The 25,807-nt window shown below is 38.5% G+C and overlaps 1 protein-coding gene across 4 annotated transcripts; it reads right to left on the bottom strand.

Moving 5' to 3' along the window:
* Window positions 1–13,344: 13,344 nt before the first annotated feature.
* Window positions 13,345–25,695, bottom strand: LOC131949667 (UBX domain-containing protein 8). 4 transcript variants are annotated; one of them, XM_059311526.1, is made up of 8 exons: window positions 25,595–25,695; window positions 17,924–18,014; window positions 16,813–16,920; window positions 16,387–16,481; window positions 16,118–16,237; window positions 15,734–15,883; window positions 15,183–15,299; window positions 13,345–14,998 (listed from the first exon to the last, which is right to left on the bottom strand). In XM_059311526.1, exons 2-8 carry the CDS (start codon window positions 17,949–17,951, stop codon window positions 14,843–14,845), a joined length of 774 nt encoding a protein of 257 aa, XP_059167509.1. In that variant the 5' UTR covers window positions 17,952–18,014; window positions 25,595–25,695; the 3' UTR covers window positions 13,345–14,842. The 4 variants fall into 4 exon arrangements, with proteins under 4 accessions (XP_059167509.1, XP_059167508.1, XP_059167506.1 ...); XM_059311525.1 differs by having other exon boundaries at window positions 25,518–25,603; XM_059311523.1 differs by lacking the exon at window positions 25,595–25,695 and adding an exon at window positions 19,183–19,316.
* Window positions 25,696–25,807: the final 112 nt, after the last annotated feature.

The raw sequence follows: 25,807 nt of genomic DNA, 5'->3' as shown, positions 1-25,807 counted from the left end.
GGGGGTCAGTGTGCTAGAGGTCAGTGGAAGGTAGGGGTCATGGGATCACTAAGTAGGTTGGGTTTATGCTATCACTGGTAGGTTGGGGTCGTGCTATCGCTGGTAGCAGTGGTAGGTTGGGGTCGTTGGATCACTGGTAGGTTGGGGTCGTTGGATCACTGGTAGGTTGGGGTCGTTGGATCACTGGTAGGTTGGGGTCGTTGGATCAGTGGTAGGTTGGGGTCGTTGGACCACTTGCAGGTTGGGGTCGTTGGATCAATTGTAGGTTGGGGTCGTTGGATCACTGGTAGGTTGGGGTCGTTGGATCACTTGTAGGTTGGGGTCGTTGGATCACTGGTAGGTTGGGGTCGTTGGATCAGTGGTAGGTTGGGGTCGTTGGACCACTTGCAGGTTGGGGTCGTTGGATCACTGGTAGGTTAAGGTCATGCCATCTCTTACAGTTTTGGCGTCATTTGCGGGTGTTGTAAGCAAATCAGACACAATTACATCTGTAGGACCACGCTAAATGTAGGACTAAAATTGTAGGACCACACTCAATGTAGGACTAAAATTGTAGGACCACACTCAATGTAGGACTAAAATTGTAGGACCACGCTAAATGTAGGACTAAAATTGTAGGACCACGCTAAATGTAGGACTAAAATTGTAGGGCCACGCTATATGTAGGACTAAAATTGTAGGACCCACTAAAATTGTAGGACCCACTAAAATTGTAGGAACTACTAAAAACTGTAGGACCCACTAAAATTTTAGGACTAAAATGTTGACCCTGCTAAAATTGCAGGACCACAGTCAAACTGTGGACCCAATAAAATGAAGGATACTGATAAAATTGTAGGACCACAACACACCGAATTGGCTGTGGAGTTTATAAAAAATATTCTTTAAAAAATTAGTGAACATTTTTACTTTACAGGAACACGTCTAGAATTACTGTAAAACACCCATAAAACCTCTAACTTCTTAGATCTGATATCTAATCTAAATTTAAATCAAACTCAACGGACCCGCGCTGCTCCGGGTCACGTGGTTGTTGGAAGGTGTCACGGAAATCGGTCGCCTGTTTACATGTCGCTGCCCTAGAGCCATACTGTTCTAACTGCATTTTTTAATGTTTTGAGATTCATCCACCGGTGTCACCGTTGTGTTCTAAATCCACCAGGGTATCATGACTAAAGATATCGTAGCCGTATCTCAACACATTTATTTCGCCTTAACATAAAAATTTTAAGGAAACAAAACCTAAAAGCCTTGTTATGAACGTTTTTGAAAAGTATAGTTAGATTAGTCCGGTTCTAGGGACGCAAATAGTGTGTCACGTGCTTTCTCTAAATATAGCACTGCGGTGGTTTGTCTTTGTAAATAAATGAAACAGGGGTGGGTCGGTGGGTCCAGTGTTTCTTTAAGACATTTTTCTTCGGGGGCGGGGTGGGGGCAATTGTAATTTTTGGGGAGGAGGAGGGGAACGCTGGTTAAAATTAGCATTTTCTCTGAGTGGGTTGTCTATAAATGACGTCACACACACAGGGAATGGGCGGGGCTTATTGTGATGGTGTGCGGCGATGAGTGGCAGGGAGAGGGGTGGGGTTCAGATAGTGACCCGCTACACTTTTGCGTTAAAAAATAAAATAAACTGCGACCGAATTTTCGCGATTAAGCCTATATTGCACTTTTTCCTGAGGTCTAAAAATAAAAATGTATAACATGTAAACAGTGTTTGTGGTTCATTGATTCTACCAGTGTCCGATAATGGACTCTTCTAATTACAGGTGTGACAGGTTGTAGGTAGTATTGTAATAGGAGGATTCATGTTAGTCAGTAATTAGGGTCAGTGTTTCTTCCAGACTTTTTTCTCCGGGGGGGGGGGGGGGGGGGGGCACTTGAAATTTTCGGGGGGGGGGGGGCGGTAGACTTTCTTTGGGGGGAGGGGGCGGACACTGTTAAAAGTATATATTATTTATCTATATAAATTATATAAATTTCATTTCGTTCCCCCCCCCCGAAGAGATGCCTGGAAGAAACTCTGATTAGGGTTAGGGCTATCGCATGATTAGGGTTAAAGTAAGGGTCATGGCTACGGTATGACTAGGGTTAGTTTTCGCCTTAGTAATAGAGTTAGCATGAACATTAGCAAGATATGCGGGAATTGAGTTTATTACTGTAACTTAAAACCCCATTATCATGGTTTCAATATTTGAATGACAATTAATGACACTCTACTTTATTGAGAGCAAGTATCAGGTGGATTATGGGCCTTTGATCAGCCCTACGAATAAGGTTAGCTTTACCGAGTTCTGCCGATTGTAGGAAAAAAAAAAGTCACAGGAAAAAAGTCACAAATGTGTATTTACATGGATGTTGTTAATACATGTATGTATTAAATATTCAGAAATTGCAAATCAACTGACGATAAATTAAATGCAATGTAAACATTTTAGATATAGGTTCTATGTGCGCATGTTACATACGTATTGTAATATTTATAACACATGTAAAAATATTTAGTATGAAGTAAGTAGGTTTTAATTCCGTTATAGATATAATATTTAATAGAATTTAATAGAATGTTTAAACTGTCTCAATTTTAATCCGTTTTTTTTTAAATAGTAACTTTAAAATAGCCTGAAATAGCAGAAAGACGTATTGTTGATATGACTTGCTGCCCTCAACTCATCGCAACAACAATTCAACCACCTTTATCACGCTCATTACATAATTAAGCATAGGATCAAAACAGAAAGCCGACACGATAAAAAGGCTGCTGTTGACAAAAAAAACACGTTAACAACACACAATATGGACTGACAAGGTAGACTGAGAAGAAGCAGACAGAGAAAAGGCCTATGGCAAAAAAAAAACATATGCAATCCACAAAAATGTGCTTTTTTAAAATTTATTTTATTTTTTCTACCGAGTATTTAACTACATACGCAACAACGTTGAGGTTGCTGTGTAAATTATCTTATTGTTTTTTTACTTATCAAACATAATGCTATTAAAGTTTATAAATATGCTACAAAAAAACAACAACAAACAACAACACCCACATTGATAAACAACAACAAAATTTACAATTTACAGAAATTAAATAAATTCTTAAAAGATTTCTGTGACTTTATTTCCTGGCAAAAACTGACTTTTTTCTGTTTTTTTTTTCATGCGAGTGATACCCTTTTGTCCCGTCTCTTTATCCCACCCCCCCCCCTCACCCCACCTACCTGCAACCAGCTTGTGGACTGCTAACACTTGACACTTACCTTAACATTAGAATGTGTAGCTTTAAAAACACTAAACACAGTTTTCTCGTTTTGTATCTGTGTGATGTGGTTTATGGTAGTTGTGTGATGTGTAGTTGTGTGGTGTGTAGTTATGTGGTGTGTAGTTATGTGGTGTGTCGTGTGTGGTGTGTCGTTGTGTAGTGTGTAGTTGTGTGATGTGTAGTTGTGTGGTGCTTAGTTATGTGGTGTGTCGTGTGTGGTGTGTCGTTGTGTAGTGTGTAGTTGTGTGATGTGTAGTTGTGTGGTGCTTAGTTATGTGGTGTGTCGTGTGTGGTGTGTCGTTGTGTAGTGTGTAGTTGTGTGATGTGTAGTTGTGTGGTGCTTAGTTATGTGGTGTGTCGTGTGTGGTGTGTCGTTGTGTAGTGTGTAGTTGTGTGGTGTGTAGTTGTGTGGTGGATGTTTGATGGTTGTGTGGTGTTACGGTGTTGTCTTGTATTGTGTGGTGTTTTGTAGTGTGTGGTGTTGTATAAATGGTGTGATGTGATATTTATGCGGGTGCTGTGTGTTGTGTTTAGTATATCCGGTGTGTTGACCTGTGAAGATGGCTATGACTGGTGTTGTGTTCATTCATGTGTTCCGACATTTTCCATTTGCTGAAACTATTCTGGAAGCGTTTCCTTGTAGAGTTGGTTCATTTGAGAGCTCCGTGTAGTTGGTTGTTTTTAGTGAATGTTATATTTTTATATAGTTTATGTTACCGTTAATAAACGGCAACATAATATAAGCCTGTAATGTTATTGTCATAAACAGGGACATAAGATAGGCCTGTAATGTTATTGTGATAAAAAGAGACATAAGATAGGCCTGTAATGTTATTGTGATAAACAGAGACATAAGATAGGCCTGTAATGTTATTGTGATAAAAAGAGGCATAAGATAGGCCTGTAATGTTATTGTGATAAAAAGAGACATAAGATAGGCCTGTAATGTTATTGTGATAAAAAGAGGCATAAGATAGGCCTGTAATGTTATTGTGATAAAAAGAGACATAAGATAGGCCTGTAATGTTATTGTGATAAAAAGAGACATAAGATAGGCCTGTAATGTTATTGTGATAAAAAGAGACATAAGATAGGCCTGTAATGTTATTGTGATAAAAAGAGACATCAGATAGGCCTGTAATGTTATTGTGATAAAAAGCGACATATGATAGGCCTGTAATGTTATTGAGAATCCTTATCAGTTGATGAATCTCAGGCCATAAAAATTCCCTTTCATTTTTAACACGTTTTTCTTAACTCAGCTTCGCGTTTGTGGATTTGTTTGTTTGTTGTTAAAATTGACATCGAAAATTAGCCCACTTCTGATTGCTCTACAGATCTGAAATTTGGCATACAGGCTACTTTCGCCTAACAATTTCAGATGCAATCATAAAAACTAGCAATTAGAGACCGTAATTAGCTTAATTTAATTACGCCCTAAGGACCATAAAATTGAGGACATGATTTCTAAAGATACCGACAAGACTGGAGGCTTATTGCCACAGTTACTTCGGCCCCAATCGATGTGAGCGCGCTGGCCGTGATCGTATAGTGGTTAGTACTTCGCGTTGTGGCCGCGACAACCCAGGTTCGAATCCTGGTCGCTCAAGATTTTTTTAGTCCGTGTATTTATAAACACTTAGTCAAGTCATACTTAATCAAGTCATTAGATAAAGTAGAAAATAAACTATATAAAAAACTTTTTTTAAAAACCACGTTTTTCATGTGTAGCAACGGACTAAAAAGGAGAAAATAAAATACTTAAAAAAAACTTTTTAAAAAACCACGTTTTTCTTGTGGACTAAAAAGTAGAAAATAAATTTTTCTTTTGTGCTTCCTCGAGCTGTGCAGGTTCTTGTGATGACTGACAAAAAACGTGGGTCGGGCAGATGGGTCGGGAAATTTGATGGTGAACGTACCCACGTTTTTTGTCAGTCATCACAAGAACCTGCACAGCTCGAGGAAGCACAAAAGAAAAATTTATTTTCTACTTTTTAGTCCACAAGAAAAACGTGGTTTTTTAAAAAGTTTTTTTAAAGTATTTTATTTATAGTTTAAAGCGTTTAGTCTAAAGCGACTTGTTTTTTTAAGGTCAGGTTTTAAGTGTAAACATACATGAAGGTCAAGGTCTAGTAGGTATTCACATCTGGAGCTAAGCTAGACGATCAAGCCGTCACGTGACTCTAGACCTAACCTGGAGCTAAGTTAGACGGCATAGCTGTCCCTTTTCTATTTGGTGTCTTACTGTATGGTGTTACTACTGTATGGTGTTACTACTGTATGATGTTACTGTATAATATTACTACTGTATGGTGTTACTGTATGATGTTACTGTATGATCTATGCATGTGCTACGAATTGAACTTTCACGTCCCTTAAAGTTGTCACATTTACGTCTTTGATGGTGGGTTCGTAAATTAATAAAGACATATTAGTTCACACAGATAAATTGTAATGAGTTAGCACAATTGTAATTAGGTAATGACATTTTTCTTAAATATAACGCGCTAATATTGTTACCGTTATTAATTAGTATTGTGGCAATTATCAGTTAATATCGTCATCAGTTAATTGACCTTGTGGCTCAAGGGGGGGGGGGGGGGAGATCTCACAGATCACAGACCGCTGAGTGACGTTTTTATGGTAGCACTTATGGTGTGGCTAAAGTAGGATCTGGGGATGGGGGGCGGGGGGGGGGGGGGAGATCAAGGAATGTTGAGTGGGGTGAGGGGGGAGCTGTCATAGGTTCTGTGTGGTGTGTGGACAGGCTCTGTGAGAGGTGTGGGGTGTGGACCAGATGCGTAGGCAGAGGGGGTTAGGGGGGGTCATAACCCCCCATAGACCCCTCGGTATATATATATAAAGTTTGAGGGGAGTGCAAACCAAAAGTTTGAGGGAGGGGGTGCAAATCGAAAGTTTGAGGGGGGGGGGGGTGCAAATCGAAAGTCTGAGGTGGGGGTGCTAATCAAAAGTTTGTCCCCGGGTAAAAGTTGGAACCCCCCCCCCCCTTGAGACGATCCTGGCTACGCCACTGGTGTGGACAGGCTCTGTGGGGTGTGTGGACGGGCTCTGTGGGGTGTGGACGGGCTCTGTGGGGTGTGGTGGGTGTTGACAGGCTGTATGGGGTGTCTTGTTTGATGATTTTGTTTTTGTTAACAATTTAAACGTTATAAAACTTAATTTTGATGGTAAAATATTCAGGCTTATGTATGACAGCTCAATATGTAAATTTATTTTAAATAGCCTCTATGAATTGAAGTATAAGAGCAACTACACCATCCTTCAGACTTGAGGTCTGATGCATCCAGCGTGGTCAAGATCATGATGTCACCACCAGCTGTCACATCCTCCAACATCGTGATGTCACCACCAGCTGTCACATCCACCACACTTGATGTCTGATACATCCAACATCGTGATGCCACTAGCAAGTGTCACATCCTCCACTCTTGATGTCACCTGCAGCTGTCACATCCACCACACTTGATGTCTAAAACATCCAACATCGTGATGTCAGTAGTGTCACACCCAGCCTCTAGCTTGGCACCGATGGTGGACATGAGATCAACTTGACCTGGCCAAAACCTGACACCTGCCACCTGTTTGACTTGATCTACACACTTCAAACAAAAGCGTGGCTAATTACATTTCATTGGAATATGGTGGGGCTTAATGGTTCAATTAGGAAAAATGAGTTAATTAGAATTTTTTATACGGTTCAGCGGATTAAATATGTGCTTAAAAAAAGATGTGTATATTGATGCGAATGTGGATGAGCCAGTATATTGACGTGAATTTGGATGAGCCAGTATATTGACGTGACTTTGGATGGCCCACCCAGGAATATGAAAACATGACTCGAAGTACGATCGATGTCTCGAAGTTCGAACAGTGGCTTAGGTACGAGGGGTTTGGGGGGGGGGTATATCTAGGGTGGTACGATAAACGATAGGAGTGTAAGGAGAGCAAAGACTAGGACACCCCTCTTGGACCCCCCAAAAAGGTGTCTCATGTTGTTAGGGGTCATTAATATATGATGTCCACGAAAATTTAGAACTTCAGGACCCCCCCCCCCCCCACGCTTCACGTGTTTACAGTTTTGATTGCTTTTGATTGTTATGATCACTTGAAGACTTACAATATTTTACTTCGATGGTAAAGCAAAATGTTTATAGCTTTCTTCATCCGATCTTAAGGTCATTGAACCTGTAACCATGGCAACGCCGTTCGTTATCTGAATCAATGTGAGCCACATTTGGTGGAAAATTTCCTGCCACTGCTAGGTTTAGGGCTAGCTCTAACCGGTTGACTGCTGCTGGTTCAAAGTTTCACATTAGTTTTCTTACGGTTCTCATAAAACTTGTTTCATTACGGTTCTCATAAAACTTGTTTCATTACGGTTCTCATAAAACTTGTAGTTTTAATAATTACCAATTATGATAATTGATCCAATTAGTAGTCTGACAAAAGTATAGGTTTGAAGACAGAAAAGCCAGAGAGTTTACTTAATGTCCCTCTCTTATCTAACATCAGATGGATCAAGTTTTCTATCAATCCGAAAACAAGTTATTTTTTTGTGATTCCAAGATAAGCATACAACTATTACTCAGGCTAGTCATGAAAAAAATGACTTAACCTACAAGATAAGAAAGATAAAGTTTTACATGGCGTAATTTGGTCATGGGAATAAACTTGGTCGACATTCCAAAGGACGAAATAAGTAGGTTATTTTATTTTTTGTGTGAAACGTTGGTAAAAACATGTTTCCTGTGGTGTAGACTTTGTGTGTGTGTGTGTGTGTGTGTGTGTGTGTGCGTGTGAGAGTGTTTCTTCCACCACATGCATCCATTTGTCAACCACACCACATCCCCCCACATGTGTCCAATGTCCGCCACACCACATCCCCCACATGCGTCCAGTGTCAGCCACACCACATCCCCCCACATGCGTCCATTTGTCAACCACACCACATCACACCCCCCACATGCGTACATTGTCAACCACACCACATCCCCCCACATGCGTCCAGTGTCAGCCACACCACATCCCCCCACATGCGTCCAGTGTCAGCCACACCACATCCCCCCACATGCGTCCAATGTCAGCCACACAAGAGGCGTCCATTTAGTGGGCCTCATCCACCACATGTGACCATTACCCACTACACCATTTTGACCTCCAACAACGTGTATGACCTTGCTGCCGCTCACTCTAAATAAATCAATAAATGATGAACAATAGTAGAACCCCCCCCCTCCCCAAATCATATATGTCTGTATATTATTTTACTTTTTACTTTAAATACGTGTGTATGTATTACTCTTGCAATATTTAGCTTGGCAAACAATGCTTGAAAAATCTGGCAATAAATTTACATCTACATGCCAGAAAACAAAACTTAAGCCATAACAGTAAATTGTTTTAAAAAATTGTTAAAACTATTACGGTCCTCCAATGTTAGCTGGTGGTTGTAAAATGTCCAAGTAAAATGTCCTAGTAAAATGTCCTAGTAAAATCTTTATATGTCGGTGTTGGGCGGCCGATAAGTCATGACCTTATACTTATGATCATTTATGTACTGGACAGTCGTCCAGACAGTGGTGGAGACAGTGGTGCAGACAGCTAGGTAGACTTGTATCATGCCATCGCACTGACCAAGTGTTCCACTGATATTTAAAGATGGCAGTGACAACATTCTTACTTTATGCGATATTGAGATCAGTGACCTTTGACCCGTGAGAGCATCGGCTTACCTAGATCAAACAAAAAAAATGGCCTGACAATCAAGAGGTCAGTAAGTGCAAAGTTGACCTATAGTGAGCTAGGGTTAGGTTAGCTATTGGTAATGTGAGCTTAACCTAAAACACAAAGATGTGTTGTAAAACTACACAAATCAAACAAACTTTGCAGGGGTTAATCTATATGCATAATTCTGTAATTCGGAAAATGGCCTTTTAATTATTTTTTTTACCCATATGGCGCCCCCGTAGAATTGGTGCTAGGGGTATACTGAGGTAGAGATACCCCCCACACACACACACAAAAGCTACCCTGAGGTAGAGATACCCCCCACATAAGCTACCCTGAGGTAGAGATACCCCCCACATAAGCTACCCTGAGGTAGAGATACCCCCCACATAAGCTACCCTGAGGTAGAGATACCCCCCACATAAGCTACCCTGAGGTAGAGATACCCCCCACATAAGCTACCCTGAGGTAGAGATACCCCCCACATAAGCTACCCTGAGGTAGAGATACCCCCCCCCCCACATAAGTTACCCTGAGGTTGAGATAACCCCCCCCCCCACATAAGTTACCCTGAGGTAGAGATACCCCCCACATAAGCTACCCTGAGGTTGAGATACCCCCCCCCCCCACATAAGCTACCCTGAGGTTGAGATAACCCCCCCCCCCCACATAAGTTACCCTGAGGTTGAGATAACCCCCCCCCACATAAGCTACCCTGAAGTAGAAATACCCCCCCCCCTTTATAATCTACCCTGAGGTAGAAATAACCCCCCCCCCCCCCCACATAAGCTACCCTGAGGTAGAGATACCCCCCCACATAAGCTACCCTGAGGTTGAGATAACCCCCCCCCCACATAAGCTACCCTGAGGTTGAGATAACCCCCCCCCCCCCCACATAAGCTACCCTGAGGTTGAGATAACCCCCCCCCACATAAGCTACCCTGAGGTTGAGATACCCCCCCCCCACATAACCTACCCTGAGGTTGAGATAACCCCCCCCCCCCCCCCACATAAGCTACCCTGAGGTTGAGATAACCCCCCCCCCCCACATAAGTTACCCTGAAGTAGAAATAACCCCCCCCCCCTTATAAGCTACCCTGAGGTTGAGATAACCCCCCCCCACCTAAGCTATTCTGAGGTTGAGATAACACCTCCCCCCACATATAGGGTACCCTGAGATAGAGATACCCCCCCCACACACACACACACATAAGCTACCCTGCAGTAGATGTAACCCGTCCCCCCCCCCCCCCACCACATAAGATTACCTGAGGTAGAGATAATCCCCGCCTATGCTACCCAGAGGTAGAGATAATCCTCCCCCCCCCGTCTTATCAGTCGTCTGACAACCAGGTCAGCCTTGACCTTGAGTGTCGTGAACAATGTGGTCTGTTTCATTGACCTATATACAAACCACGGCAATTTTACACTCAGGCTATCTTCTTTTTCTTGAACTTTTAAAATTAATTTTAAAAAAATTAAACGGCCTATAAATTAGATCACTGAAGCTCAGTTTAGCTTGCCATATATATATATATATATATATATATATATATATATATATATATATATATATATATATATATATATATATATATATATATATATATATATATATATATATATATATATAGGGGCATATATATATATATATATATATATATATATATATATATATATATATATACATATATATATATATATATATATATATATATATATATATATATATATATCATATCACGGCCCCCCAACCCTAATCAACAAGTCACAGTCTTTAAAGTTGGTCAGTTTGTCACAGTACCTAACCTTGGTAAATATCTCTGTAGGGCTAAAAATAAAAACAAAAAAAAACATGTCTTCCCATCAATAAAACACACGTTTAAAACTTAGTTTTAGAAAGTTGGTTGAGAGTTAGATAACCTAAAATCTAGTTGTAGAAAGTTGGTACAGAGTTAGATAACCTAAAATCTATTTGTAGAAAGTTGGTACAGAGTTAGATAACCTAAAATCTAGTTGTAGAAAGTTGGTACAGAGTTAGATAACCTAAAATCTATTTGTAGAAAGTTGGTACAGAGTTAGATAACCTAAAATCTAGTTGTAGAAAGTTGGTACAGAGTTAGATAACCTAAAATCTAGTTGTAGAAAGTTGGTACAGAGTTAGATAATTTACCAACCAATGTCTCGGGCTTGGAGTGACGCCATGACCCCCTGCTATTGTTTACAGTGTAAAGGTTAGAGGTTACACCATCGTCACTTGACAGCGCGAGAAGTGTCCCGCGCACATCATTTCCAAACACTTTTCACATCTTCTAACCATAAATCTTTTCTAGATGTTTATAGAGTGGAGATTACCCACTCTACACCATAATAGAGTGGAGATTACCCCATCTACACCCAAAAGAGTGGAGATTACCCACTCTACACCCCAATAGAGTGATAAATTAAATGTAGAGTACCCCCTTCCCCAATGACAACATAATTTGTGGCTTGATCTTAATCTCACAGTAAAACGGGCGGCAAGGACAACAACCAACTGAGTGAAGAACAACATGCAACAGGTGAATAGAAGCAGACGATCTAGTTACCTCCCATACATACACAGGTCTTGCTGAATAGGCCTAATATTGTAATAATAATTTATGAATTAAAAAATAGAGGGTGAAAAACTACCCCCCCCCCCCCCCCGATCATATTCACAGTTCAAGCAATCGATGACAGTTTGTGTCGTGCACTTCCATATACTGTCTTGTTAACATAAAAGCATTATTTCATCACTAGCTCACATAATAACAAAAGACATGACAAATCGATAAAACAACACATCACAACAAAACAAACCATCATAGCACCAACATCATGTTGACAAAATCATCACCAAGCTAATCGTTCTTAAAATTAAATGTTTTTCCCCAATCTACCACGACCACCGTTATAGCTAATAACTCATTAAGTCAAAACAAAAACAGCTAATTAGTAATTATTGACAGTATAGTTCGACTCAGTTAAAAAAAAGTCTTGATTTCCCAGTTATCCATGGTCTGACCCATTTCTCTGGGTTACTCATGTGATCCTACAGAACTAAGTCATTTAAAAAAAAATTAATGTCATTATCAAAAACTCATTTTGTGACCAGATGGTACTACCTGACAGGTGGGTGAAGGCTCTTGTGGCAGGTGGGTCTGACAGGTCCCCAGCGACAGACAGGAGTTTATGTTTGTGCTGAACTATTTGTTGCCTCTCTCACATAGTGGTGTTTTCTCTCACAACATTCAATATTTTATCAAACACACCACTGTCCCCTAGAATCCAATCTATTCCCTCACACCAACCACTGTCCCCTCACACCAACCAGTCCCCCCAAACGACCTCCGTCCCCTCACACCAACCATGAAATGATTAAATCAAAATAAATTGAAGTATACATGGAGTGAAATAGTTTTTATTTTTAGCCATAAAAGTATTGCCTAGTATCACAATAACCACAGCCATCACAATACTATGCTACTGCTACATGTTCAGACATTTTTTTCTAGTTATTTGGTCTCAATTTCAAGTAGAATTCTTAGACTGCTTTCACAAAAGTTCTGAAAATTTCCAAATAATGTATCTACCCAGATGAGAATGAGGCCATGCAAACATGTAAACACCACACACACAGATGAGAATGAGGCCAAGCAAACATGTAAACACCAAACACAAAGATGAGAATGAGGCCAAACAAACATGTAAACACCACACACACAGGTGAGAATGAGGCCAAGCAAACATGTAAACACCAAACACACATGAGAATGAGGCCAAGCAAACATGTAAACACCAAACACACAGATGAGAATGAGGCCAAGCAAACATGTAAACACCAAACACAAAGATGAGAATGAGGCCAAACAAACATGTAAACACCACACACACAGGTGAGAATGAGGCCAAGCAAACATGTAAACACCAAACACACAGATGAGAATGAGGCCAAGCAAACATGTAAACACCAAACACACAGGTGAGAATGAGGCCATGCAAACACCAAACACACAGATGAGAATGAGGCCAAACAAACATGTAAACACCACACACACAGGTGAGAATGAGGCCATGCAAACACCAAACACACAGATGAGAATGAGGCCAAACAAACATGTAAACACCACACACACAGGTGAGAATGAGGCCATGCAAACACCAAACACACAGATGAGAATGAGGCCATGCAAACATGTAAACACCAAACACACAGATGATCAAAGACATGGAGTGGTAAACAGGTTTCCAGCCACACTCAACTTTTAAAAAAATAAGTTTCAGTTTGTGGTTTACCACATTGAGCAGCCTATTGACAATCACATTCCCCACAAATATACAATTTTTATTTCTGTAATATTAAATTTGGTTTTTTAAGTTAAACTTTGTAGTTTGAGTATAGTGTGTGTTCAAAAATTAGGTTTGATTACAGCATTCAAAAATTAGGTTTGATTACAGTGTGTTCAAAAATTAGGTTTGATTACAGTGTGTTCAAAAATTAGGTTTGATTACAGTGTGTTCAAAAATTAAGTTTGATTTTAGTGTATTCAAAAATTAAGTTTGATTACAGTGTATTCAAAAATTAGGTTTGATTACAGCGTGTTCAAAAATTAGGTTTGATTACAGCGTGTTCAAAAGAATTCAGCAGTAATGGTAAAATCAAATTTACAAACATAAAAACAAATATAAAAAACTATAATTTAATTCCAAGCTTTGTTACATAAGAAAATGAAACAAACTTGCTTTCTTTAATAAAAGCATTGGTGCAAAAATATGTAAGAGACGAATGCTTTTATTAAAGAAAACAAGTCTGTTTTAGTTAAAAGCTTATAATTATGATTTAAAGGTATTTTATATTTTTTAATTTTCTACTATAATAGGTTCTTCATGAAGTCGGCACCACTAAAAATATTGTCTTTAAAACCGACCATCTCGCAACTTCTGTAAGGCAATTATCTTGTTAACAGCCCGGTCCAGATGGCTAATTTATCTAATTATATTAAAATAGATATTCTTGTGCTGCTATCTAAGGTGAACATATCTGTATGAACAAAATCACCACATTAGAAGTGGTTCAAAATTTGCCATCTTGCCCACCTAATAAACAGTGTGAACTAATTGAAAGCTTATCAAATAGGCAATCACCACAAAAATTTGATGTTTACACAAGATGGATGAAATGCAGATCCTTTAAAATGGGATTAATAAAGTATTATGCATGACAAAAATATTGGCTGAATAGATGACCTTATAATCAAACCCCAAAGAAATACATGTACATTGCAATGAAGATTTAAATATTCAAAACGAAAAATTCTAGAACAGTAGTTTGATATTTTTGCATTCATACATTTTGATTGAAAACAAAAGTAAATAAATGTATGAAAACAACTTAAGATGTAATTGCACTTTATTTAGTCCCCTAGTCTAAACTACTTCAGATGTTATTGCACTTGATTTAGTGCCTAGTCTAAACTACTTCAAATGTAATTGCACTTGATTTAGTGCCCTAGTCTAAACTACTTCAAATGTAATTGCACTTGATTTAGTGCCTAGTCTAAACTACTTCAAATGTAATTGCACTTGATTTAGTGCCCTAGTCTAAACTACTTCAAATGTAATTGCACTTGATTTAGTGCCCTAGTCTAAACTACTTCAAATGTAATTGCACTTGATTTAGTGCCCTAGTCTAAACTACTTCAAATGTAATTGCACTTGATTTAGTGCCTAGTCTAAACTACTTCAAATGTAATTGCACTTGATTTAGTGCCCTAGTCTAAACTACTTCAGATGTAATTGACCTTGATTTAACTCCTAGTCTCTCTCTTCTATGTTGAGGACAACTTTTTTCTGGAACTTGAAATCTCTGAGACAAGCCTGGGGGTCCTGTAGAACTCGGCGCGGGTAGGATGTGGCTACAGTGTAGGTTCTCTGACTGAAGCCTTCAACTGTTATAAAATCTAGGAGAACCTAGGGAAAGATGTGTTCTTTTTAATGTAACTTTTGATTGGTGGGAAAATTTTAAAATATCCCAGAAATATGAAAACCTTACAATAAAGTATGATCCCACCATTACATGAATTTGATCACTTGTGTTAAATATTATATTCTAGAAATATGAAAACCTTACAACAAAATATTATCCCAACATTACCTGAACTTGATCACTTGCGTTAAACCGACGTTGGCAAATAGTACCAATAGGAGTGCGGAAGATTATTGTAATTGTGTCAGCATCATTGGAGTCGGGCTCTTCAGGCAGAGTGATGACCTGGTATAATTTTAGAATAATCAACTTGAGCTAATACATATAGGGTTATTTTAGAAAACTACAACAATTATTTTAGAACAATCAACTTGAGCTAATACATATAGGGTTATTTTAGAAAACTACAACTAATATTTTAGTAAATAACTACAACACTTGCTTAAAATATATGCTAATTAAATTAGTTAAAAAATTTAATTTTAGCATCCAATCATGGTGAAGTGGTATATTTGTGTTAGTGGATCTAATTGTTAGTTCACTAGATTCATTTAAACACTGTGTTTGTCTGATGTAGTATTTAAACACTGTGTTTATCTAATGTAGCCTAGTAGTTGAACACTGTGTTTATCTGATATAATATTTGAACACTGTGTTTATGAAATAACTTCCTTCACTACCACCAGCTGTAAACGAGATGAAAAAAGTGGCCAACCAACTTTCTTTGGCCGCCTGGCTACAGCAGCAGCATGAGCAGCAGCATCAGCCACTTGCTGGTTGATGTCCTCTAGAACTCTTCTATGCTGGGCAGCAGTTTGTCCAGCTGATGCACTGGGGCCTTCAGGGGCAGCAGATAGCACACTCTCACCCTGAAACCAGAGACAGATCAACCGTCACATAAGATTGTTACACACAACAAAGACAACATGACTCAGTGATTTAGACATTCTGAACATTTTCATTGATAATACCCTGTAGATTCTCTGTCAGTTGCTTTTCTTAGACAACTAGCTTCATCACAGAGCGAACTGACCAGCAGCTTTAATCATTTAAATAACATCATTTCATTATTATTTTAACCAACCAATCAAAAATGACATTACACCCAGCGCATGTCCTTGACCCTTCCATGAAGGCCCAGAAAATTTCAAGAACTCTTCCTCTTTCTTTTTCCTCTTACTCTCTTCTCTGGGCAGCAGAACTCTCTCTTTATAGCTTTCAGCCTGGTGGAAAATGTAAAATACATCTGTAATTATATGGCTGAAATTACATGTAAAATATACCTGTTTTAAACAAACAAAACCATAGCAACAGTGACCAGTAAGCCAGGGATAAGGGAGGCAGACATGTTTAAAGATGAAAGACATCTTACCTGGGTTTCATACTGCCTCTGTAGCTGTTGCTTCCAGTCTGACTCTTGGGTTTTACATTGTTCAGTGTAGGACGAAGTGATTTCCCTCTGTTTACCTGGTCCAGATCAAATTCATTGTTTTAACTTAAATGCATCCTGGTACTAGCATAATAAAAAATTATACTTCTTCAATAAAACAAACAGGCTTTTAATTGTATTGTACATCAATACCTCACTTAGCCCTAAACCAAAGGCAACAAACAGACCATAACCAAATTACTTAACCAAATGTAAATTTAAACATATGAAACCAAACATAATGCTAATACTTTACATAAAAACTGACATCATTTGAAAGTCTTTGTTTTCTATTGAAACCCCTTCAAAAAATAATCTACGTCCTATGTTAAAATAAACGAAAGATTTTCAAATTTTAAACTTACTTACCCTCTGTCCTCCTAGCACTATGAAATTTGATGAACTTGGTGACCAACCAGTTGAGAAATAATGCAACCACTGCCGTCAGGAAGAATCCTTGACAAGCAATATAAATAACTAGACAGATACAAAAGATTTCCATTACAATATGCATCTTAAGCTTAAGCACAATTTATAGGATACTAGCACTAAATTTAGGCAAAGTATTTTCATGTTATGAGTAAAACTATTAAATTATGCTGCTTTTAAAATTACACATTAGCTGGGGGTAAAAATATTTTCTACAAAAACTAGCACCACAATAAAGTTCACTTAACTCACATCTAGCCCAAGAACTTTATAGGTTAGTCAACACCCTAGCCCAAAATATCAACCTAGTTATTTCCTGTCTTTACAAATATGTATCTCTAACAATTGATTTAAAATACTGCAATAATGTAGCTTATCAATCAGTGGGTTAGGGTATCTTTAAATGACAGGGTTTTTAAATTATTTTTTATTCCCACACCTTTATCAGCAACTGAGCAATTAGATATTCAACCTAGTGATTCTTCAGAGCATTCTAATGACTAGGGCCAAACTGTTTAACACAGCATATATCCTAGGCCTCTGTGGTGGCTCTTCAGAGCGCTAACCACTGCCCCTGGCACCTGGGTGGCTGCTGATGTGTGTTTGACTCACTATTAAGAAGGTTGATAACATACACACAAGGCTTTCATAATCATATAGCATGCCCCAACAACTATGATCCAAGAATATAGCACCTGCTTTGTTTACATTTATTTAAAGTACATGATGAAATTGTTATAACATACTGTGTCAGCCCACGGCTGACACGTACGCTAGTCTAAAACTAAAACCATGCAATATAAAAAATGCACTTGTGGGTTATTGTGAGTTTATACAAGCTTAAGAGCCTAGCCTATGGGCCTACTAGTAGTACTACCATGCATTCGAGAATAGCATTAAAGAAATCTGGGCTAGGAAATGGAATTCATAGCTAATTTTCCTTTACGGCACAGCAGTTTTATTCTGTGTACTTAACTATCATACTACAAATTTGAGTATAAATAAGTAATAAGTAGATGTCTATTGTCTAGACTAGTGATCTAATTCTTACAATTTCTGATATCCTTGGTGTCAATCATCCTTGTTTAGTTATACGTGGTTACTGTTAGACTTAAGTCTTAGTTTCCACCTTAGATCTAGATCTATAAAATAATATTTGAATACATTAGAATCTAGATCTAGTCATTATTTTAGTCTTGCCTGTATGTATTAGCACTAGCCCTACTACTACTAGTACAGTACAGTAGTAACTAGTACAGTAGTAACTAGTAGTCCTACAACTACTTTTAGACTACTGTACATAGTGTGTAGACTCTACACTGTAGATCTAGAGCAGGGGTTCCCAACCTTTTTTTTACTCTAGAGCACATTTTAAAATATCGGTAGGGTGGCGGGCACCACTTATTTTAAATCGACAAACTCCTTCCATAACTTGTCATTTCCCATAATTTATTTTCTTATTTTCTTATAGTCATAATCAGTGGCGTAGCGAGGTCGAGGTGACACCTGATGCAGCACTTTCCCGGGGACAAACTTTGAATTTTCGATTTGCACCCCCACCCCCCTCAAATTCTTCTCTATATATATAAATGGTGTCACCCGGTGCGGTCCGCCCCTCCCCCCCCCCCCCCCCCCTACGCCTCTGGTCATAATGTATTAATAAATAATAAAAAAGATGTTTCAAAATAATAAAATTATTTGGCATTTTTTTCAAATTGCATACACACAGAGAAATGTATTTACAAAACGTAAATAGTGCAGTCTGGCTCGCCGCTAGACAAGTTGGGACAAGTATCAAACATATTTAATAAACCTAGGCAGTCAAAACAAAATTAAAACTGTAACAAATGAATAAAAATAAATCATATTTAAACTAATGTTTATGAAAAAAATTCTGTCTCTGTCGAATAGTGAGAGGCGGGCACATACGAATCGTTCAGCGGGCGCCATGGCGCCTGCGGGCACATGGTTGGGAACCCCTGATCTAGAATCCAGAGTGTAGAGTAGTGTCTGTGGTAGTCACACTACTCAGTGACTACTCACTCAGTGTGTAGTAGTACTAGATTCTTAGATCTAGATCTATCATCTAGCACTAGTAGATCTAGATATAGTAGTAGTTAGATCTAGATCTAGTAAGTAGACCGACAAAAGTTTTGAGTAGTTTTGACTTTTTTTTTTTTTTTAACTTTTTTTTTAACACTTTTTTTTTACTAGAGTCTAGAATACAGAATAGATCTAAAATCTAGATCTAGAATTCTAGGCCTATTTTTTAAAGTATTTTACTAAATAACAAAATCTAGGCCTAATGACTTTGCATTTGTTTCATAGATCTCTATGATTTTATTGGTAATTTAAAATTTATACAACGATGTTGATTGTTTTGCCATTTGATTCTCTAACTACGGCAAAACTATACAGATCTGGTTTACTGATGCAATGTAAACAAAACAAAAAGGTTATACTATTTACCGAGTTTGCCTGAATAACATATGAAAACAAATTGAAAACAAAAAGTTGAAATTATAATCATTTTAATTTCATATACCTATATAGATGCGTAATTATTAAAGATTTTAAAATTAACAGTTCGCCCCGGGCCCCGGAATAGGTCGCTACGCCTCTGATATAGTCCATTTTGGGCCCTTCACCTACCCAAGCAACTTCATATTATAGGCCAATAACATTTCGATATACTACCCCCCCCCCCCCACACACACACAGGCTAGCCTTTTAACAAATTGCACTCAAACAATAATGAACAACAGGTTTTCAGAGGCGTAGCGACCCTTCCCGGCGCCCGGGGACAAACTTTTTGATTTGCACCCCCCCCCCCTCGAGATTTCGATTTGCACCCCCCCCTCAAACTTTCGATTTGCCCCCCCCCCCCCTCGAGATTTCGATTTGCACCCCCCCTCAAACTTTCGATTTGCACCCCCCATTTTGCACCGCTCAACCCATTTTGGCGCCCCCTACGGTCGGCGCCCGGGGACATATGTCCCCCCCCCCCTCGCTACGCTACTGCAGGTTTTGGAGTACTTTATATTAAATAACTGCTACTACATATGGGGCTTATTAATTGTGAAATATTTTTTAGCGCAATTTCCATTCTGGAGAATTGCGTTTATTAACTCGTCATTTCTGGGAATGGATGGATGGATGGATGAATGAATGGATGAATGTGTGTCCGGGCTTTAAGTCGTATCTCCTCCTCAACGAAGCAATATCGATGACTAGTTCCAAAAGCAATTATGTTAAGCAAGTTACGAGAATGAGCATAGGCCATAAAAATTCCGGGTTTCTTTCATGTATTTCCCGTAAAAGCCAAAAAAACTCGAAAAAAAAAGCAGTTTTTGGCCCATATCTAGGCAACCAGACCACTTAGCGACTTGAAACATGTACCAATCGATTCCTGCCATAATTTAGAACAATATTGCCGAAGAAAGTTTTCAAAAATATCCTCTCGTTCGGTCACAAATTTTAAAATTACATAAACACCTACAAACCGATCGCTCTTCTAGCTTGAACGCACCCCATCATTATACGTCAGAGCTATTTTTAGATAACATAAGGAAATTGCGCATAAATGTCACTAGACTTTTTTAATTAACTTGCGCGCCTACTGAACGTGATGGCGCAGCCATGGAACGCGATGACGCATCTATTGAACGTGATGACGCGTGTGGTGTGGTTGTATATACATGCCGGAAGTAGAGATCTATCATCTTAATGATTATCATGTTGATAATCAAGTTCAACTAACCAATGGTTTTAATAACCCTGCTCTTGATTTCAAGGTGCTTAGTTTAGTTAGTAGTTAGGTTTATTTATAAAAAACGTTTTAATAACTAACCAATGGTTTTACTAACCCTGCTCTTGATTTACGCTACGACAGAGCTATTTTTAGATAACATAAGGAAATTGCGCTAAAATTGTCACTAGACTTTTTAATTAACTTGTTTAAATATATTGGGCTATTGATCAGTGTTTCTCAAAGTGGGCAAATGTGTGTGTGTGTGTGTGGGGGGGGGGGGTTAGAAGCTTTGTATGCAATTTGGGAAGGGGGGAGGGCGTTGGAGACAAAACGGAGAAAGTGGTGAAAGCTCCCAAAATGGATAGAACGTCGACGAGATCAAACAATTTTCGGAGCTTCCACGACAAATTGAAGATTAGAAAGTCTTCTTAAATAGCCGTGAATATTACGTTGAACAAAGCAAAAAGCTTAAATTTCAAATTGTCTGCTGTACTTGTTGCTGATCAAAATACAAAGCAAATTAAATAGAGACTTGTATATTAATATTACAGATAAGCTTACATATTATGTCTTCTATATCTCTGAACGTAGCTGGATATTTTCTAGCTTGTTCCTCTGTGTAGAAGTTGTTATCATTCAATAGTTGATTGGTGGGATTGTTCTGTGCGCTAACAATCAAGGACGATGCATAACGGGCTAACGAGGTAAATTTAATCGCTTGCTGTACAAGTGTATAGAAAAACACCGTGGCCCTGGTAAAGGCGTTTAATGCAATAAACACTTTTTTTTTTGTATTTGTCGATAGAAATAAAATATAGATCTAAGAAAAGTAGAAGTAGTGTATTATTAACCAATCATTTTCCAATGTGCTTAGGATTATTTCCCTTTATGCAGCTGGGCCATCAACGCTGGTTAAAAGAGAAAAAGAAACACTTTACATGTTCAACGTTGCATGTTCGCTTAATGATTAGAAAGTATATATATATATATATATATATATATATATATATATATATATATATATATATATATATATATTCATTTATTTATATGGGTGTGTCTTTATATAAGCTCTTCCTTATCACTGTGTACGAATATAGCTATCTATATCATATGTACATGCATTTGTACATTTATGTATGTTCTGGTAAATGCTCATAATATTGTTGTTTATTTATGTACAAGTATTTGTATATTTAATAATGTATGTATCCTATTTGATTATTTGCGGTTGGTTATATGAACATGCACATGTATAATATGTATAAATGTAGGTGTCAATATAATATTTTAAATATTCACTAATGCAGTTTCTGACCAAGAATTTACGGTTTGATAAACTCGTTTGATCTGCAGTTCACTTTCATTCTTTTTCTACTGAGGTTGTTGAAGTAATTCTCGCTAACCGCTCCTTCAGACCTAAGATCTAAACCTCTCTAAACAATTAAACATGTGAACCATAGAAGCACTGAATATAAAATACATATATTTGCATCTAATTATATTAAATAATTCGGGTAATATATGCCAGCGACCCGCTCAGAAAGTGCGGCGACACTTTTTTGGATTTTAAAAGGAAGTGAAGGAATCGGCATTTTTGCTTTTATTTCGTGTTTTTTTACTTTCTCGTATATACGAAGTATTAGTATAGAGAAAGTCTTGTAATCGTGCAAAAAAAAAAAATCGAGATTTTTACAAATCTCGACGTTTTACATCTCACTGATACGGAAAAACATAATTTTGCAATCTTGTCCGTATGTCTGTGTGTCTGTGTGTGTGTGTGTGTGTGTGTGTGTGCGTGTGTGTGTAAACACGATAACTTGAGTACCGTTACAGCTAGGTTGATGAAATTTCATATATAAGTATTTTATCAAAATCGTAGATCCGTATCAACTTTTGAGCGATTTCCGATCACCGGAAGTGGTACTTTTTCTACTTTGAATTTTTCAAAAGCCTATAACTTGAGTACTATTTCAGATAGATAAATGAAATTTCACATGTAAGTATAACATCTAATTCTCTACCATCTGTCAAATTTTGAGTAATTTCCGTTGACGGGAAGTACTAATTTACGCTATTTCCGATTTCTCAAAAACGCATCTAAATTTATAAAGTACTAATAATATTGCGCACCATTATGAACATCTTTATTCGGCGTTCGCTTGGTGTGCAATACTTTTTCTATGAGATTCTATTTTATTTTTAAAAGTTTATGTATTTAAAATGGATTAAAAATCATGTCTATAGCCCGAGTTCCCATCCCATGTTGTTTTATATAAGAATATTCGAGAAAGTTTAGGGGAGATCACTCCCGGTTTATTTAAGTGTGTAAACTGAAATTTAAATGAATTTATCAATGAAATTATTTACATAAAATCCAGTTAGCCCATTTAGGACGTTGTAAGTGGACTACACAACCAGTTTGTTATCAGTTTATTTAAACTTTTAAAAGCAGAAATCTGATTTCCTTAGCTGTTTCTGATTGTTATTTTTATCCTTGTTTGGTGTGAGGAATAGAGTTGATGGCTATGAGCTAAACGCTTTGACCAGATGCTCTTAAGACAATGTCTTTGGACGGTAGAAATTTAGTTAAAGTCCATGTTATAGCCCACTCATTCGCTAATGTATCGATAGAGTCTTGAGATTGTTTTTGTTAAATATAATTTGAGATAGAAACCTTGTTTCGCTTAAATGAAGCGCCGCCTAAACCCCTTCCCCTTTCACCCAGAGTTTCTTTCAGGCATATCTTCGGGGGGAGGGGGTAGTAGGCCCCCCCACCCGAAGAAAGTCTACCCCCCCCCCGAACGAAAGAGATTTTATATACTTATACCCCTCCCCCCCGGAAAATGTTGCCCCCTCCCCCCCGAAAGCTTCAAGTTCCCACCCCCCGGAGAAAAAAAGTCTGGATGAAATACTGCTTTCACCATTTCAAAGATAATGTAAACAGGAAGTGGATCTTACATAATGATACCCTCAATGATACATGAGAAAAAAGGAGAGGGGGGGGGGTGAGTTCTCAATATTAAAAAAAAAAATGTTTTCAAATCTCTAACGCAGTTTCAAATTATTATTTTTATGCTTTACCAATAGGGATACAGGTCAACCACAACACCATTTTCCATACATGGAGTGCATTTTTTGTACAAAAATCTTGAGGTTGTGTCTGAAAGGGATATATATATATATATATATATATATATATATATATATATATATATTATATATATATATATATATATATATATATATATATATATATATATATATATATATATATATATATATATATATATGTGTGTGTGTGTGTGTGTTTGTGTGTGCGTGTGTGTGTGTCACCCCCCCCCCCCCCCCCGAGGCGTAGCGACCCTTCCAGGGAACAAACTTTCAAACTTTCGATTTGCACCCCATCCCCCCCAAACTTTCGATTTGCACACCCCACCCCCCCCCCCCCCCCCCCCCCCCCCGTCAAATTTTTCTCTATAAATGAAGCGCACACCTAGCATAATATGACAATACGTCTACGCTTCTTTCTTCTGCTCATCAAAAATTAAATTACAGTAGTTTTATTGAGATGAGCTGGCGTTTGTCATCAACGACGGACTAGCCTACCTCCCATTAAAAGTTGGCGTTGTGTGAAATTTGTTTAATGTGGCGGTAGGCTGAACAAGTTAGGGAACCACTGCAGTGCTATCTAGCTGCAGTTGCTTTAAGTCTTCGGAGTTGGTTTAGAGAGATTATAGATTACAGGGAACCACTGCAGTGCTATCTAGCTGCAGTTGCTTTAAGTCTTCGGAGTTGGTTTAGAGAGATTATAGAGTACTAGGCATACTGCCTAGCTTAGCTTAGGTTTTTCAAACACATTTGAGAATTTGAATACTTAATTATTTAGAGATGGCTGAGCAGTAGCATAACGGGGGGGGGGGGGGGGGGGGGGGGTGGACATATGTCCCCGGGCGCCGACTTTAGGGGGCGCCAAAATGGGTTGGAAAAATAAATTGAAAGGTTGAGGGGGTGCAAATCGAAAGTTTGAGGGGGGGGGTGCAAATCGTAAGTTTGAGGGGGGTGCAAATCGAAATCTCGAGGGGGGTTGCAATCGAAAAGTTTGTCCCCGGGAAGGGTCGCTACGCCTCTGTGGCTGAGGTGTGGAGTGCTTACATTTAAACAGTATTGCTAATTTTAGAGAAAATATTGTTGTTGTTAGGTGTTTAAAGTCCGTTTTCAGAGAAAATATTGGAAAGTTCGCAAAGTATGTTCCACGAACAGTATATCTCATAGGCGTTCTCCTACCACCTCACAAAATTTCAAGGGGGTCGTCGGGCAAACTTTTTTTTTCGTAAATAAGCTCATATAAAGAGAATTTCACTCTCGGTCACTTTTTAGCCCTCGTCGAGGGCTTTGACTGAAACAGACAGGTTTGCCCTACGGCCTAGCCATTTACCTAAGAGCATGCCAAAAATTAGCCTGATGTACAGAAGGTAAGTACCCTGAAATTTTTGTTGAAATTACCGTGTTTTTCCCATAAAATACAAAGATTATATAGGGAAATACAACTGGTCAGTTTTGACCCATTTCCAGATTTTTCCCGGACATGGCGATTTTTTTGTGACAACCCTAGGCGTTCTCCTACCACCTCACAAAATTTCAAGGGGGGTCGTCGGGCAAAAGTTTTTTTTTCGTAATATAGCCCATATAAGGCGCCGGTCAGTCGAGGTCAGTTTTGACCCCCTCTACGTGGACTTGTTGGCCAACCGACACCGGCTCTCGTGTTGTAACGCCCTAAGGCAGACTTATGCCAAATTTGAAGCGCCTGCGGCGCCGGGATGTTCCCTATCGGGCACCTGACAACTTTGCTTTGTATATATAGATAGTAGGTCTAGAATAAACATAACTTTACCGCCATATTCGTGAAGCTCCGCCACTGCTTAGCATTAGATCGAAATAAAAAAAAATAACGAGTAGATTTATACCTACAACGATATTTTTAGTCAAGTTATAAAGATCATAACGTTTACGCCCAAATAGTAATAAATAACGGGGGTCTAGCATTTAGGACTTAGCCTAAGCTACGACTTAGGCCTATTGTAAGTATGTGAGACGACAGAAAAGATGAATAAATTAACATCAGACTAGTCTATATTATTTGACACCCCTTTTAGATTAGTCTATTTCTTCCAATGAGCTGGC

The sequence above is a fragment of the Physella acuta genome, unplaced genomic scaffold, assembly GCF_028476545.2.
Source record: "Physella acuta isolate Inbredline_101_S28 unplaced genomic scaffold, ASM2847654v3 ptg000709l, whole genome shotgun sequence".
NCBI classification, from domain to species: Eukaryota; Metazoa; Mollusca; class Gastropoda; family Physidae; genus Physella; species Physella acuta.
Note: the sequence above shows the minus strand (reverse complement) of the source record. Positions and strands in the feature narration are given on the sequence as shown.

What these genes read in the sequence shown, in the direction of transcription:
- LOC131949667 (XM_059311526.1), bottom strand. Translation starts at nt 17,951, where the DNA reads ATGATTGACACCAAGGATATCAGAAATT. An exon ending in CACCAAGGATATCAGAAATT is followed by an intron (nt 16,921 to 17,923) that starts GTAAGAATTAGA and finishes GTATCTGTCTAG; the next exon opens with TTATTTATATTGCTTGTCAA. An exon ending in TAGTGCTAGGAGGACAGAGG is followed by an intron (nt 16,482 to 16,812) that starts GTAAGTAAGTTT and finishes GATCTGGACCAG; the next exon opens with GTAAACAGAGGGAAATCACT.